The sequence below is a fragment of the Anopheles gambiae genome, chromosome 3 (genome assembly GCF_943734735.2).
Source record: "Anopheles gambiae chromosome 3, idAnoGambNW_F1_1, whole genome shotgun sequence".
NCBI lineage: Eukaryota > Metazoa > Arthropoda > Insecta > Diptera > Culicidae > Anopheles > Anopheles gambiae.
Window position 1 is genome coordinate 9,862,076 of NC_064602.1, and position 17,507 is coordinate 9,879,582.

The following is a 17,507-nucleotide window of genomic DNA, read 5'->3' on the forward strand; positions in this document are numbered from 1 at the left end:
GTTCCAGCGGCACTGTGCCCGGGAACCCGTCATGGGAAACTGCAACACTGACCACTGCCAGCGGACGACCAGAAGCAGCTTCGAGCCGTTCGAGCCGTGCACGGTGTACGTGCATGGACAGTTGCAGCTACTTGGAACAGGCAAAAACTACCTCCATTATCGTTACACCATTATCGGTTGCAGCGGGCGTGCTGCGTAGGCCGCTCGCTCGCACACCCGCTGTGGCGTGGTCGATGGCGCGCGTGCATAATGTCCGCATTCGTGTCCGCCAGCCAGCCAGTCATCATAAAAGCGCGGACGGTCTCGCTCAGTGCGCGCACATTTGCATCGACAAAGAAGTGAATGTAAAATTAAAATCGATATTTTCCGAGACGCCTTATTATTGCCTTCGCCGTTCGGCCGCGTCTCCACCGTCCCCGTTTGGTAGTGTCAGCAAGCGTAGTTTTGCGTACTTTAGCGTGGGATGGGTGGCAGCGAGATGAAACCCTGAACCACAAGCAAAAACCATCTGGATAGTGTGTCCTTTCATTAGCCGGCGCTCATTTACGTCACGACGACACAGCGTGTGCGAGGACAGTTTTATGAGCCTGGCCGTAGAGTAGTGTCTGGTACGCGCCTGTCCGGGTACGGTTTGCTGCCCATAGCAGCATGGGGAGGATTATCGCGTCCGCTTCCTGTCCTGCCTGGTTCGGTTTTAACGGTGCGGAAAATATATGTGCTCGCAGTGCTCTCACATGCATAGTTTCCCCCCCAGGCCTTTCCCCCTTAGGGCCTCACACGACCTCACATGACGGATGGAGACGCCATCGCCCATGCACTGGGGTTGGGCGTAGAGCTATTTTGCCCCCTCGCTCGACAGATGAACCTGCTGCTGAATAAATGTTGCTTCTGCGATATTCATTCTGTTTGCTTTTTATCCCTTTTGTTTGGCCGCGATGGGTGTGTGGAAAAGCCAACAGACACCGCGAAGCTTCTTTCCTGCTGAAGGTGTACCAACGTGTGAAGGCTCTCGCGTTGATTGAATTGCAACGTTTGCGAGGGGTTTCTAGTAGGTGTGAACGTTGTTGTGGGCTTTGTGCAGCAGGGCTTATTATTAAGCTCAAAGGATCATCGGAATGATGGCTTTGGACGTCCTGCAAGAGGTTCTGTAGCGCAAACTGTTGATCAGGTACTAAGCCTTGAATTAAACCTTACTAATTAACTGCATCTAATGACTCTCAGTGATCAGTCTCGATGCCTCGATGTGGCTTCATCTGCAATAATGGAGACAACAAATACTGAATCGATGCTTCTTCATGCAGAGTTGAAGTAATACAAACTACTTTTACAAACTGAGAGTCCTTGATTCCATTGAAATGGGTTCAACAAAACAATTCTTTGCAATAAAAATAGTAACCACTTAGCGTTATCTTTCTTCCTTTACAAATCCTTCTACAGCTTGCCCACAGAAAAGCGCCCACTGTCTGCGCCGCAATCACGTTTTTCTCCCTGGAGTCAGTGAAACGCAAAATCAATAATACTATTTTTAATGCATTGTTTGAGATGTTTTTCACTCTCCACTCTCTTGGCACTGCCAACTCTACTTGTAGCGCTCCCAGTCCTCGAACAACTTTCCACCCGGAAAAAGCACCCTGAGAATGACCGGCTGTGCGAGCTGAGATGGAAAACTGATTTCATCTGCTCGTTCTGCACGGTGCCCCGAACGCTCAATCTGGCCTCAATCTCACCCAGGGCAGCCGTTGAAAAACCAAGGGCTACCAAGGGCAGACAGCTTCCGGTGTCCCAAGTGTTACATCCGATTGTCCATGCACACGGTACACGGAGCTGTACCGACAAAAACTGTTGAGTCAAAATATGCGAAACAGTTGGGACCGGCTGGCAAGTGAAGGAAGGAAGGAGAGAAGAAGTTCCGCAACAATCCGAGAAAACATGCAAATGGAATATGGAAAGTGTGCGTTTTTTTACTGGCCACTTCTTCATGATGGATGGAAAGGGCGTACAGATTGGGCAAGACAAGTAGCGTGCAAAAAATATAAATAAATCACTACATCAAACCTCCCCAAAGAGAGAGAGATGAGATCCCATGAATGGCCGCTTCAAATCCGAACCTACCGTGACGGGAATATTTGCTAACCTTCAACCCGATTAAAGCTCAGATTTGTGAGAGAAAGGTTGAGAATAAAAAAAATCAGGCATAGCCCAAAAATAAAGCTCCACACGGACAGATTGCATAAAAATAATCTTACTTACTGGTACGGTTGAGCTGACGTTGAAAAAATACGCAAACACACACACTGGGTTGAACACGCTGTTTTTTTACTTTACTTTTCGGAGCCTGTTTTCTACGAGGCTTGCTGATTTTAAAATAGAAAATATAGCTTTATTCACTCCTCTATCTTCTAACAAACATTCCATCACAAAACTGAGGCCGAAAAGCGGGGAATCTGTTACACCTTCGCGTTTTGCGTTTATCTTCAATTTAATATTTTTAATTGAGTCTGCACGGCATGCATGTAATAACCGGCCCACCAACCGCCGACTACACCGTACACTGGACGATCAAACACAAACAAATACACTCAAAACCACATACACACACACACATACTGTGCCTCAAAAGCAGAAACTCATTCAAACACGCTGCGAGGCTCTAGGGAGGCGGAACAGAAAAAAATCATCAGACCAGAAGCCCTCCAGCAGGTTGATGCAATTTGGCTTCGGTTTAGAACGCTTCGTACACTGTGTGGCTGGAGCCCCCTTTTTTGCCCTCAACCGGTTGGGGTTTTTAGGAGGCTTTTTTCACTCGCCTTCAATCACTTGGGAACGTGGAACGAACAGCAAAAAACCCGTGTTTCAAATTTCACTTTTTCGCGCTACTCCGATTTCGATCGAGTTATATTCCTTCACATTTCCACACAGTACGGGGGAAAACACAAACACACACATAACGCTCAATCGACACTAGACTAGCATTTGCACTGTGCTGGAAGGAAAAAGCACGTGCTGCTTGGATGTAAATTTGCCGCACTGTAGTAGTGGCGGGGCGTGTAATCAGGTCCCGGGTGCTTGTGATTTTTCGCTCGCTTCACGGTACGACGGTACGGTGGCATTATCATCGACATCATCCTTCCCGCATGCCGTTGTCGTGTCGTGTTATCCTTGCCTTATCCGCCCGGGCGCACTAGGCCGGGGTGGTAAAGCTTCGCCGCGTTCACGTAGCGGCGATGAGGCCGAGGAGTAGTAGTGGCACCGAAACATCAACATCATCAACCTCATCCTCGCTCTCGTCCACCAAAGCGACGTCACTCCATACCGGGACGGGAGCCGAACCGGGCCGAGCTGGCTGCGTTGTTTCACATCCTTCCGGCTGCTGGCAGGATCATCACACTCACCAAAACAAGCACACAACGGAGAGAAGCTCAATCCGGATGATAAACCCTACGCGTACCAGGGGGAAGAGGTTTCGGCACCCGGTGGAAGGGAAATCATTTGTGAGTTGGAAAATGTTTCCGAACTTTTCTGCTGGATGCCGGGAGTCACGTTTTTTTCCCGGGAGCTACTGCTGTGCCGGTCGGAATTATGTGATCGATTTGACTCGAAAATTTTTACCGTTTCCTCTTTGCTCACTTTATACAAATACTTATACACACATACAGTCACAGTTGAGTCGCATCACACCTTGTACAAACAGCCAGTGGCCGCTACGTTACGTTTCTTCAGCACGGAAAGAGGGAAAAAGGAAAAGTCGGCTAGATTTAACTATCATTCAACTTTCGACATCGGTGTGTGGAAATTTTTGCCAATTTTCCATCCTTTCGTTCGTCTTTTGACTGTCCTACGATTGCTGATGAACCGAGGCGAGCTCACAGTCTGTCGTCTTTCGGTAAAGGCAACCCGAGCTGCTCAACCTTGTTTGGAAGCGAATTTACGACTTCCGGAACGTACGTTTGTCACGTTTCACACCCAAATGCTGAGAAGCCAAACGCCGCCCTAGCGAACGGCTACTAACGCCGTTCACCCACTCTTGCACAGCGCAGCCCGCGAAACGCCGAACGAACCCCACCGGAAAACAACGCACGCTTTTCAAACATCGACACTCGGGGGAAAAATCTCGACCGCGCACAAGGACGAGTGCTGCTACGACGAGCGCGTCTCGAATGCAACTGAGGCAACGCAACGAACCGGTTCCGGTTTTTCCCTGTCGCTCTCTCCTGTGCGGTGGCACGACCCGCCCGTGCATGGAGTCGACATAGGGTCGACATTCCCCCATGATGCTTGTGCCGGCTGCTCGGGAAAAATTTATCACACAACGGCTTTGTGGCACTGAACACGAGAGCGCGTGAGCGTAAGAGAGGATGTGCGTCTGTGTTTATGCTGCTGAGAGTGCTTGGAGTGCTTGGAAGAGAGAGAGAGAGAGAGAAAATTGAGAGTTTCGCTTTTCCAAAGCCGACTAGAGAGCGATGGAATGTGGAAAACGGTTCTGCGGGAGCTGGCGTTTGGTTCGCAAAGCAAAACAAAGCCACGTGATGCGCAGCGATACGGGCAGCAAATGCTGGTTGTAAACAGTGCTTCCAGGGCGGTGGAATTGAGTGACCAAGTCGACTCCTGAATGGGCTGGAGTATCTTGAAATTGGAACTCACGGGAAGCAAACGAATACCGCTTTGGAAAGCGATGCTTTTCCGGTTGATGAAGAAGATGATTTTCCATTTCAAAATAAATGGTTTTCTTTTAAAAATGATTAACAATTTCAAAATAAATGCCAAATAATGAGCTCAACTCAAGGTACAGCAAAAATAAATCATCCAAAATCATGCCCTTCTCTTGGTAAAAACTAGCCCCAAAACTATCTGGAAAATACCAATCCCCACGCAAAGAATGCTCCCCGGAATGTGGCTGTAACTGAAGGCGGATAAATGAAGACGGAACGCGCCAGTGCGATACTGCCCCTGACTACAAATTGGCCGCCCGTAATTGGTCAGATAAAAATGTGCACCAAACCGGAAACCGGGTGGAAGGTAAAGGACACAAATTCCACAGAATCTGCTCCGTTGTTTGCCTGTGCTTCGGCAGGGTTTAAGAGCAAATCCACCGACCGGGAGGACGGACAGTCTCTAGAAGACCCGCATTGTTTTACCCGCGTTCCTTTTTTTCCATGAACAGCACACAAACACACAGCACAAGAAGAGTCTTACAGGGAAATTGGTTGTTTTCTTGGAACTAAACTTGATGCCGCTGCAAAGGAAAGAGTTTCCGCGGGAAGGATTATTGTTTGTTGTGATCTCGAGAGGACGCGGAAATGAGCAATTGAGCAGTTGGTGGAAAAGGTTTCAGGAAGCATTCCTACTTTGAGGTATTATCAATCGCTGGAAAATCCTTTACGCGGAGAAAGTAAAAACCGGAGAAAAGGGTGTGCTGTCACATAAATCATACAATTTAACTTTATTCCACCTTCTTTGCTGCTCACTAATATGGGGTGCATATGGCTTCACAGACACGCTGCATTCGTTTGCAACCACGTTTCAACCCACAGTTCACAGAAAGCATTTACCAAAGAGCACTCATTATTCATTTTTACCACCTATTAGACACTCCGGGAAATGGCTTTCGAGCTATCCACTGGAGGCTGAAGATCAGTTTTGGATCACACTATACTAGTGCACTTGTCCCCAGAGATGTTTGGCTTTCGCCCTGCTTTTTTAACGGGCCATTTGTTGGTGGTCCTCCTGTTAATCTTCACGCGTGGTTTTTCACTGTGAAAGGCTGCTACTTTTTGCGCTCTGCTTCGAAAACAAAACACCACATAAGGCACATGGAGTACGTGTTTCACCGTGTGAGAGGAGCCACTATTAATTATATCACTAATTAACGAAGAAAAATGATACCAACGAGTGTGTGTGTGTGTTTTTCTGCGTTGCCATATGCTGGGATGAGTGTGACTCCCATACGAGAATTGCGAAAAGAGATAAAACCGGCACGCAAAAAGGGCGTGAAAGCAGATGATCGCATCATAATTACTTCACTCTTTTTTTGTATCGTGGAAAACCTTTTGCTGGAGAATCTTCACAATGAACAGCGTGAAAAGAACGCATAGCATCCAAAACCGAGTGCCATACACACGGAGTGGCCTACTTTCATAACTGTGTATCTAGCACGCCGGGAAAGAAGCGCTTAGAATTAACACACACACCTCTCGAAACACACAAATATTCATTATGGATTGAGTGTTTTTAAAACAAGAAACCCACTGCACAAGCACACAAGCTGCACAATTTCGCTGCAGTGGCTCTTTCAGAGCCGAATCGGGATCTGTTGCAGCTTGACTCGTGCTTGGCGTGCATTTGCAACGGGCGTAAATATTTACACTTTCCACTTAAGCCATTGCTTAAGCCTCTTCCGCTATGGGGGGGGGGGGGGGGCAGACAAAAAAAAAACACGATTGGAGCAGATTAGAGCTACATCGGGATGAATGAATCACACTTTTGCTCTGCTAGTATTTCCAAAATAAGACAACGACGGAAAAACTGGAGGCGGTGGGATTAAAAACAAACCATCACACACAGGAGAGGTCGACAAACGGTCACCTTCGGCCGTCGACCAGCGGGGTTGTTCATTTGAACGGACCAGATTGGGAAGTCATAAATCTGGGTTTAATTGTTGCTAAATTAAAACCGTGTGTACCGTGTGCTCTGTGCGGAGAAAGCCAAGAGCGATGGGAGTTGCTTGTTTATTGTTTGCCGCAGAAAACGGCGTCTCTGGCCGTGTATGGAGCGGGAAAAAGACGCTAACGTTTGCGGATTTCGATTGAATTACTTGTGGGGCGATCTCATGATAGATGGTGGTATCGCTTTATGGGTTGTTGAGTTGGTAAATACAGTGACTATTGCATGATTTGGTAAGGGCAAGGAAGGCTATCTATTGAAATGGGGTATTATTAGACTAAAACCACTAGCTTACAGGGTTTTCCAGTGGTTTTCATAGTTCTGGGACATTTCCTTGTCTCTTTCGTATGGGAAGTGAACTTCATATGATGGAAATTGGACACTATGCAACCCTTTTTAGACAGGCTAGTTGGAAATTCCTATCAGATTTGTTCAACAAGGGTGCTATAGAGTCCAATTCCTATTACATTAAGTTCATTTCACGTAAGAAGCAGTTAATAAAGTGTCCCACAGCTATGAGAACTCCTGAAAAACCCTGTAAATTGGTTTGAATGTTTTTCATGGGAATATAATGTTTTTTATTAGTTATATTTCATTGAAACTTATTATCTGCAAAAAAAAATCGTATTTGAAATGTCATTAAGTAGAGGTCTTGACTAAAGTATTCTTATTTGATGTAATATTTATAACTTCTCAACAATATAAAAAAAAACCAATACATATAGCCAAAAACCATCAATCGCAAAATTCAACTCGTACCAACGATGCCAACGATAAATGAACGGTGACAACAGCAGCAACACGTGCACACGACTGCAGCTCGTTGCTGTTAATGTGAGAATAGATTTATCCATCGTTCAAAATCATCCAAACCCTCCAAACAGAAAAATGCTACAATTTTGAGTTAGAGCAGTATAACCCCACAATGCTCACCCTATCGAAGGATCACGTAAAAACACCTCCTGTTCAATTGGAAGCTCAACAAAACTTGTTTGGCGTTTTTGTGTCACCACTCGGCTCAGTCCCCCCCGGTTAGTCCCGAAAGTAAAGGACTTTTGCACCTTCCGTGACATGATTTACGATCGAGCGGCTTGCGAGCGAAGTGCCTGTAGCGTCGTGTCCATGGCGCTTACTTCCTCCAGGTTGTGTTGGCAACTAAGAAGGAAAATCACAAACAACAAAAAAACGATCCCATAAAAGGAAACGTGTCAATTTTAAAGTAAAGTAAAAAGGAATCGTACCACTCTAACCCCCCCTGCTCGTCTTAAGATAACTCGTGACTCATACGCACGCACGTGCGTCGTGCGGAGATTTGTCCTCAAGCCGGATGGGCGTGAAAACGCACGCTCGGGCACGTTTCGGGAGGTGTTTTTATGGCCCAACCGTTTTTCCTTTTTTTTACTTGGCATCGCTGCCAGATGCGTGGTATTAAATTATCTCTTCACAGTTTTTACTGTCAGCGAACGGTTTGCGTCGATATCGGTGGCACGAATTCGGTTCGAACGAAGGCGCGTAAACACTTCCAAATGCGCAACATCAAATTGCGATGATGAGGGAGTAAATAGTGATGTAGATGGGTGCGCGAACGAGCACTCGTTTATTTTATTCGTTCAAAAATCACCACATTACACGTGAAATTCTTAGTTTTGTTGGTCATTTTTCGACACTCTTGGAGTTGGTCTTGGAGTAAACGAAACCAATCGAACGGTGTGTGTGTCCAATTGCCGAACATCAAACTTGTCCATAACCATTATCAAAACCACCAAATTTCTCCCACGGAACCATTCGCATTCAGACACGTACGGCCACTTTCGGGCAACGGCACGACAAACAAGGACCACTTGAGAAGAGCGTGGACGAGATTTGACGGTGGGACGGTCCGACCGCAGATGAAAAGCGGATAAACGCGAGCTGCTTTTCCCGCTCCCGTGTACGCGAACGTGAAGTTCCACAAATGCACCTGTCAAATAGATAAAACCATCCAAGTATGCTGCTGCAAAGTCGGTGAAAAGGAGATGGAGAGAGAGAGAGAGTTCACCTAAGCCGCACCAAGGGGATGGGACAGGGCACACAAAATATTTCAAATCAGTTTGACAAAAACAACTGTTTGCCGTAAATTTGTTTACTATTTCGTTTCGACGTTTTTGGGACTGTTTCTTGCTCGCTCGCGCTCTCTCTCGCACACGCTCCTTTAAAAAAAAAGCCTCTCACTTTTTGTCCCACCCCAGCAATAGCAATCCTTTCGAATTTTCCATAGTTTTTCGCTTCGAAGTGTACCATAAATTTTCACCACAGCGATAATTCGGATTTATGGGTTCCGTTTTACTGTGTGTTCCTTTTTTTACTGCCGCTGCTTCTGTCTCGTGCTCTTCGAGGCGATCGGATGGGAAACACCCGCACCCAGACGAACTTATTGTGTTGAACAACAAAAACAACAACAGCAAACAGCCTAAGTACTTGCGGTGCAATGGAAAATGCATTGCCTTCCGAAAAATGGTTGCCCCCCTTTTTCCGTGTTTCACACACACAGGCGGCACACACAGGCAACACTATCGGGTTTCTGTTCCGGTGTGCGTCCGTCTGGTGGAAAACTTCCCCCTTTTATGGCAGCACCAATCGATCGCTGCGGCTGCTGTGCTGTGGAACCCCTTCCTGGACTTTGAAAACATTTATTGCCCTTGCACCGGGGACCCGAGTGTGTGTGTTTTTGGACAAAAGTTGTAAAACAAATGTTTCCATCGCGCGATATTGATTACCGGTTAATTTCGGATGCGTTACAAATTTCGGAAAGCGAAGGTGAAAAGTGTCATGTTTTTGGGGGGCTTGTATTTAGAGTTAATTGGTAACTGACACCTCTCGGGAGATGTGCGAGGAGAGTTTGTTGCCCTGGGTAAAGGTTAATGATACGATACTCAAATGTGCGATGCAGGCTTAGAGTAAGGCAAGGATGATTAGAATGGGAGCAGGGAACTCTTACAAAAGAATTGGGATTTATTTGCTTTACAAAACGTGACAAGACCAAGACATGAGCATTTGTAATGTGAGACTACTTCAAGTTTTTTTTCTTTCTTTGGTATAGGTAGTACAGCTTGGCCATTTCTTGTACATAAAATAAGAGTTTTATAGCTAACATTTAAACTAATATTTTTTTTTATTCAGGAGTAACGGTCCAAAAAGGCCGTATTGCTTAACATTTAAACTAATATTTTAAATCAAAATATTTGACCGCTAAATCCGTTTTAGTCTTGTTTTGTTTATTTTTTTCGTGAAGAGCTCCTAAATGTATGCAATTCTCATATCATATTGTGTTTTTACAGGATTTTCCAGGGGTTCTCATAGTTGTGAGACACTTCCTTGACTCTTTCCTATGGGAAGTGAACTTCATATGATGGAAATTGGAATCTATGTCACCCTTGATGGATGTGCTCCATGTAAACACCTATTGGATTTGTCCAACAAGGGTGCTATAGAGTCCAATTCCCATTACATACAGTTCATTTCACGTAAGAACGAGTCAATAAAGTGTCTCACAACCATGAGAACTCCTGGAAAACCCTGTATATTATCAAGCAAAAGTTTAGGCAAATTTCATTGAATTGACATATTATAGTTAAAACATTTCATAAAATTTTAAAACTCTAAATCCAACAAATGATGATTCCATAAATATTATCCATGCTGCAAACAAAGATAAAATTCCACAAACTCTATCTGAACATAATTTATGTCTCTCATTATCCTCAACTGATCAACCCCAACGACCCGCAATTCTTACAAAACCCGTTTCGAATTGCAAAGGCGCCACTGATCGGGCACACACACAAATGGCGCGAAGATCCAGCGTCACAGCACACATTTCTGGATGGCTTAATTCGCGCCACGAGACATAATTAATTTTTGAAAGCAATTCGTCGCACACGACGCCACGAACGCGGATACGAACCATATGGTGTTTGCGCGGCGGGGCCAAGCCCAGACAGCATTCACTAAAGTCAATCAACATACCGGCAAACAGGGTTCAAGCAGAGGATGAGGATCAACAAGAGAAAAACTACCCGAGAACAGATACAAATAAGCCGAGATGTCTCACTCTTTGTGTGTTTGCGTATGCATGCGTGCGTTGCACGATATCGTAAATCATTCTTGCAGAACTTTGTCACCGACCTTTTGACCGAAACCTATTCGACCCCTCCGTCCATCCGTCCGTGTAAGGGGGACCCGGGTTTCGGAAAAACAAATTCATCTTGAAGGGCTCATAAAGTATACAATTAACAGCATTCATCATATTTGCCCGGGTGTGAAGCATTCGAGCGCCCACAGTTTCTTCAATTTCGCGGAACGTTGAACATGGAAAATGTATTAACTGACAGGATGCGGCAGACAGCATCGACCCGGGACAGCCACAGTTTCACGCCACGGTTTGTGCTGTGTGTTTTTAAAATGTATATTCATATTTTTATAACGATGCAATCTGCACTTACTTTACATCGCAACAAACGCTGTTCTGTTACATCTCAATAAAAAGGTAGTACACATGGTGAGATGTACACCACAAAAAAGCGTTCATAAATTGGGTAATGTGTCACATCACAATAAAGAATGCTGCCGCAGTGACATAACTCATGAACGGCGCACCGGAATGCCGGGAGGAAATTTTTGAAAAAGGATTTCCCAACCCGCGGCCATAAACCGAAACCGACAAAACGATGGTAAAAAAATGCCCAAAAATATCCTTCTTTCCACTGGAGAATGTGAAAATTGCGATGCTTTATCAGATCAGCGTGCGGTGGGATGCTTGCGTGGCGCTGCTTTTCCATTTCTCGGTCCCCAGCCTCGGTGCGTGTTCATTATACTGGCCAACAGCGCAAAACAGCGCAGAAGAAAAGTGCTCGCACATAAATTTAGCCGGCAAGCAGTTTGTTTTGACGTTCGTGAAACAATTTTTATGACCAAACATCGTCGGCTTCGGCGAAGGGATGAGAGAGAGATAGAGAGTTGGAGATAAAATGCAATGGGTGACCGCGAAAATGATCGTAACCGTCGCTGACGCCATTTGTCAAACGGATTCCGTGACCATCGCAGGCGACGCGTTCTGGAAAAGTCTCTTGAACAAATATGCGTATGGGTTCTATGAAAATTCTCACAAATAACAGTGCAGACCTGTTTCAGACCTCAAGTTCTCCATTATTATCCCTTAAAAACTTATCTAACTTTCTTTATCACGTAAATCTTGCCGCAAGAATTGTCATTTTGGATGCATGTTGAAGTCATAATTCCTTATCCCTTGTTGTTTGTACTGCAACATCCACATTTATCAGTCTTTCGCCCACTCCCAATGGCCCCATCAATGCTTGCAACTGTTCCTACTTCTCATCAAAAACCACCCATTGTCTAGCGCAATGACATGTTTGTACAATCACTGCCAACCTCTAAGCACCTCGTTGGTGATCTGTAAGTGTTGACGGTCGATGACAAAACATCACCCACCGGTGCGACGTCTCCGTGAAATATGTGATAGGACGGTAAATTTATGACACGCGGGCACCGAGCACCGACTGACGGACTCCTACCAGCCTTTCACCTGCTTCCGAGCGTGTAACGAAACTTTAAACTGAGTTGATATCCAGCCGCCGTAGCAAACACACACCCAACGGAGTAACTAATTGAATTGAACAGTTCGTAAATTTATTGTGCTATTTGTGGGTATTTACTGGGGAAGAAGGGGGCTGGAGTCTTGCGGCTGACACTAATGTAACCTTTTTCCGAAATTAGAACCTCGTTAGAATCCGACTTCCAGCAGCACGAAACAGAAAATAGTGCGAGATGGTGCTTGGTACAACACACACTCCGAAATGGCCGGAAAACGTCATCGTCAGCGCCCTTCCCTCCTGCGGTGCACCAAAAGATCGGAACGATCGAAAGGTTGTAGTGTCACCGCATTATGAGCAAACATTAGCGTTCTTTATTTGGACGGCTTAAGTAGCGGTGGTGACGCTTTGTTTTCGCTCGCTGTCGTACACGCAAGAATGTTCAAACAAATTCGGTTGGGTGACTTTCTCCGGCAAACCAAACATGGCAGTCTTGTAAGGAGATGGGTGCTGCGGTTTTCCCCCCCCCCCCGAAACTAATCGGATTGAATTATGTCTCTTTCCCCTTGGTCTTGCAGGAGAGATGTGGAGATGTTTTTGGGTGATTTTACCCAAAATCAGAGATCGGTGGAGTTGTTGAAGTTGACGGTAGTCGGCACACGGTGGCACATTAACGCCTTCTGTGCTGTCAGATTTGCCCGCCAACGCGCAGAAGGCGAAGATGCCTGAGCTGATTTACGACCACAGGAACGAATCTCTCTTCGTCAAGGTGGATTTCGAAGGATTGGAGATTGTTTGTAGTGTTGAAGGTGGTAGTAAGTCCCACTTTTTAAAACATTTTCTTTGAATGTGCATGTTGTGTTCTTTTTTTCTGGAAGTTATAACATCCAAAAACATGAATCATATCATCAAACACGCGCTCTATAGCGACTAAACCCTGTCAAAAACAGCTCCGAATACGATCTTCAAAAAGTGACATTTTGTTACAATGATAGATCCAATACTTGAGTAGCGTTTACCACTTACCTTTCGATGTACGCTGCCGTTGCGATTGCTTTGGCTGTTTCCAGTGCTATATTGACGCGCTCAGTCCTTGACGATGCGCTCCGTGTCGGTGCCTGCAGCCGACTACCAGCCGGCAATGGAGGACGTTCCTGGATGGGCGAAAGTACACCCGGCCACCCGGCCGTACCATTCGACGCCAGCTTAAACTGTATCGATTTTTGCAGCTGCTGCAGATTAACCTGATGGACTGCGGACGCGGCTGCCGTGGATGAACTGCCATCGGTTGGTTCGATCCCGCCCGAGGGATGCGACTTTGGCCGTGGATGAAGCGGCGGTGGTCCGAGCTGTGGAGCGACCGGGCGTACGTACTGCTCCAACGAGGACGCTACCGACGATGCGGCGGACGTTACCGGTGGAGTCGTCCCGCTCAGGGAAGATCTTCGCGAGTCAATCTTTTCGTAGATATGATAATTGCTACGTACGGACTCGTACAAATTATGCTCCTCCTGTTCGGCGCTGCGCTGGGCGTTCGTATCGTACGGTTGGGCCGGTGAGCCTTCCTTTCCCAGGAAGGCTTTCGATGTGGCACGCAACCGAGTGTCACTCTTCGTTAGCGTTCGACTCCCTTCCGGGGTGGAGTTGTGTTTGATGGGCGTTGTGTTGCTGCTGCTGGTGGTTCCCTTCGCGGACGAGCTTGTTAGCATTGTGACGGACGGCAGCCCTTGGTTCGTGCCTGCCACCTCAAAGGTAGTCTGGCTCAACAAGTGTTTTTCGTAGATGTCATTCAGCTGCTTCGGTGTTAGCTTTCCGGCAGGAGCAGCCGGTACTTGCACCGTGGTTGTGAAGGCTCGAGTTCCGACTGATGACTGGGCGCCGACGCGTCGACAGCCATCTCCTGTTCCTGCTGACGCCATGCCCGCCGAGCTTGAGGACTTTTGATTTACGCCCTGTCTAATGCCACCCGACGACGACGACGACGACGGCGGCTGTAGATAATCAGTCTTTTGTGATACCGGCCGGTGCTGGTGCATCTGCTGCGCTCCATAATTTGCCCCGGCAACCGATGCCACCGCAGGTGACGACGTATAAGCGTACGGATTCGGAATCTGCACCGGCAGCGGGAGCGTCGGTTGATTAAATATTCTGCCATTGTTTTCACCGCCGCTGACACAGGAGCCCGTCGTTGGTGCGGGCGGATTACGCCCGGATGACACCGAGCACCCGATAGCGGGGTCCGAGTACGGCAGAGCTACTTTCGCATTCGATCGGCCTACCGGACCGCTCGAGCCGGGCGCTTCCGGTCGCTGTGGCATCGGCACGGCCTTGCTCGGGCCATACTTGGCGTGTCGCTTCGGGTGTGGGTAAGCGGCCTGGCCCGGCTGCTGACTGTCTGCACCCGACTGCAGACAACCAAAGACAACCACCGTCGACGAAGCGTCCGTACCGACCTGGGCTGCACCGGCCGTCCGTTTGATCGCCGCTACGTTGCTTATCTGCCGGGGACGATGCACCGAGGCCTGGGAAAGAATTTTGTTTAATTAAAAACTAGTTTGTCTGTGTGCAAGTGTGTGTGTCGTTCTATGCTTTCCAGTGTCAAATGACGCCATCCAACCGTCCCTGCAAGAATCTGAATCCGCATCGTGAAAGCCGATGAAAGAACGCGCCACCGGCTTTCTTTGTGCTCGTCGAGTGACATTATTTGATGCGTCGAACAATAAAGCCTGACAAATATGCATATACTCACAAAGCTGGCCGCGTAGTGTGGGACGCCCTGCTGAACGGGTATGCTGCTGGTACGGTCTGCCCGCCCGCCCCCTGCTCGATCCGGTTGCGATGGGCTGCAATCAAAAGAACGGTGCATGTTGTTTGGTGAATCGAAACGGTTGCGCGCTGCTGAAGCGTTGCTACGCGATACGCCCCTTGATGGCAGTGTGATGCGGGTCGCATGCGGATTGCCGCCTTTAAGGGGCGATGGGTTTGAAGGGACAGGGTTAGTTGAAAGGTTAGGAGAATTCGTTGTTGGGAACTGTTTATTGGTGTAATTTAAGGAAAGGGAAAGTGTAACGTTAAGGAAAGATAGCTTGTAATTTATAGAATTGTTAACCCATTTTTTTAAAATGATTGATTTCTGTCTAATGAAAGGAAAAACATCAAAACGAGTCTTAGAAAATTTAACTATTATCATTCGTTAGTACATTTTATTTATTATTATTTTTATATTCGTTCATTAAATCCGTTTGTCAGAAAGAACAAATACTCACTCTTTATAATCGGTAGTGGTAGTTGCTTTGAAGGACGATTTGCGTCTGGTGCTTCCAGTTGTTGACAGTTTAGAGACATTCTTGCGATCCATTTCATTGAGAATAACAGTTTTTGAGAGAATCTGAAAGATTAAAATGATTTATTAATTTTATTTCGAAATTTCATTGTACTTTCTTTCATGAATAATAAAGATAAATTTTAGCCACGAATTTGTAATGAATTTCTCAGACATCTTATACATCTGATGTTATCCAGAACATGACCTATCATACGCGTCAATCGCCAGCTTGGAATTGCATCATATCGAAACCCTTCTCATTGTCACGCCATTGTGAGATAAATAGCAATGAAATATTTCACCGTTTTGCTACCCCCAAAACACCAACGCCAACGATAAACCAGGATCGCTCGATCACCCGACCCATTCGAGTGGTTTTACAATTAGACTGCTTACCCTTACCAAATCATTCTCATACCCCAGATAGCACCAGACACCAACGACTGCAGCACACAACAAAGACACCACAGCCAACGACCTATTTAATAGTTCAATATGATCGCCACTTGAACGAAAAGAACGAAAAACCCCTCCGGACGAAACAACCGCGCATCTTTTTCTGATTTATGGTGTAACGAAAACGCGCTGCAGCGTGCATTAGGCAAACGTTGGAAAACTCATGAATCACAGCACTAACAATGTGCCGAAGAAAAAGAAGAGCGAGTAAGAGAGGGAAATGGTTTTCCTTCGTGCAGTGGTGTGAACGATCGTGAGCTACTCAAATTTCATCCACCCGCGGATGCTCCCGGAAACTCGTCACGAACCGTGACCGCAGCGGCTGCGGCCTCGGCGGAGAAACCTTTTGACCCCATTCTCAGTGAGGCAGTGCATGAGATGAAGCAAATGAAAAGAAGAAGAAAAAAACTGGAAAACAGGCACCCCAACGCTGACCTCTGGGCCCAAGAAATCAATCATCAATCCCGCCCTGCCAGCGTTGGACACGGAACGAATTCAAAAGAACTTTTCCCCAGCTCCACCCCAGCTACGGTCAATTGAAAAGGCTGGGTTCGCTTTGAAAATATCATCACACCATTTGCGATCGGATCTGTGTATTCACTTTCATTACAAGCGTCTTTGCTTTGGGCGCGTAGCGATCGTATAACGGCACCGCCGACCCGTCTGTGGGGTGGGTTTTCCTCAAGCGACGACAACGATCTTGACAAGTGTTAAAGATTGAAACGCCTAGCGTGTCTAATGCACTGCCTAATGCATCTGCGGGACTGACACAGACGGTGACAGAAGGTGCCATATGTTTCACCCTTAATGTTGGCGGGCCTGTTGTTGCGAGTCCGCAACGCACGACGACGCGGACTCAGGCGTTGACAGAGACGCTGGCGTCTAGCGTCGTGACGGATACGGCAAGTGACAGGGACCTTCAGATGGCTGACGATAACACTGTCGACACTGTCTCACCACAACTTCCTTCCCGTTGAGAAAGGACTGTTGGTGAGTTTATGCCGCATTAGGAGTGTTCTTCATTATCACAAGCGTGCACACATGCAACCTGTTATTCCACTCGTTTTGGGAAAGAAAAGCACCTCAACCTCAACCACCACAATCGATTGCCCAAGAATAAAGTGGACAACCACCACAAATATGGGTAGCACATTTCACATTTTCAACGCTTGGGATGACCTCCAAAAAAACTAAAACAAATTGAAACAAAATCTCATTTCGCAGTCGATCTCCTCCGTGGCAGACACGCCAGACACGCTGTATTGACAGTCTGGGAGGCGTTCCTCGAAAACCCCGAGTGTTGCCTGTCCTACGATGCCTAGCTGCCTGACCGCAGCCCTCGGCTCCGAAAACCTCGACTTGACCTCCATTCCGCTTGCTGGCCGGTGTCGTAAGGTTGCCTGTGCTCGATATTATTGCAAAAGATGTAGCCCTCAACTTGTTGGCTACAGTCCAAAATATTGTGAAAAAAAACGCCC

General features: G+C 46.8%; 1 protein-coding gene across 3 annotated transcripts in view; it reads right to left on the reverse strand.

Moving 5' to 3' along the window:
- LOC1277623 (kinesin-like protein CG14535) overlaps positions 1-17,507 on the reverse strand; it is a 125,744-nt gene that overhangs the window by 81,196 nt on the left and 27,041 nt on the right. For 2 of the 3 annotated variants that reach the window (XM_061658060.1, XM_061658061.1), the window contains exons 3-5: positions 15,515-15,636; positions 14,998-15,091; positions 13,275-14,770 (exon numbers count right to left, since the gene is read on the reverse strand). In XM_061658060.1, coding sequence (XP_061514044.1) covers positions 13,275-14,770; positions 14,998-15,091; positions 15,515-15,606 — 1,682 coding nt within the window. In that variant the 5' untranslated portion in view covers positions 15,607-15,636. Of the gene's footprint in view, positions 1-2,246; positions 4,174-13,274; positions 14,771-14,997; positions 15,092-15,514; positions 15,637-17,507 lie in introns of those variants that run through there. The other variant, XM_061658062.1, reaches the window with a different exon arrangement.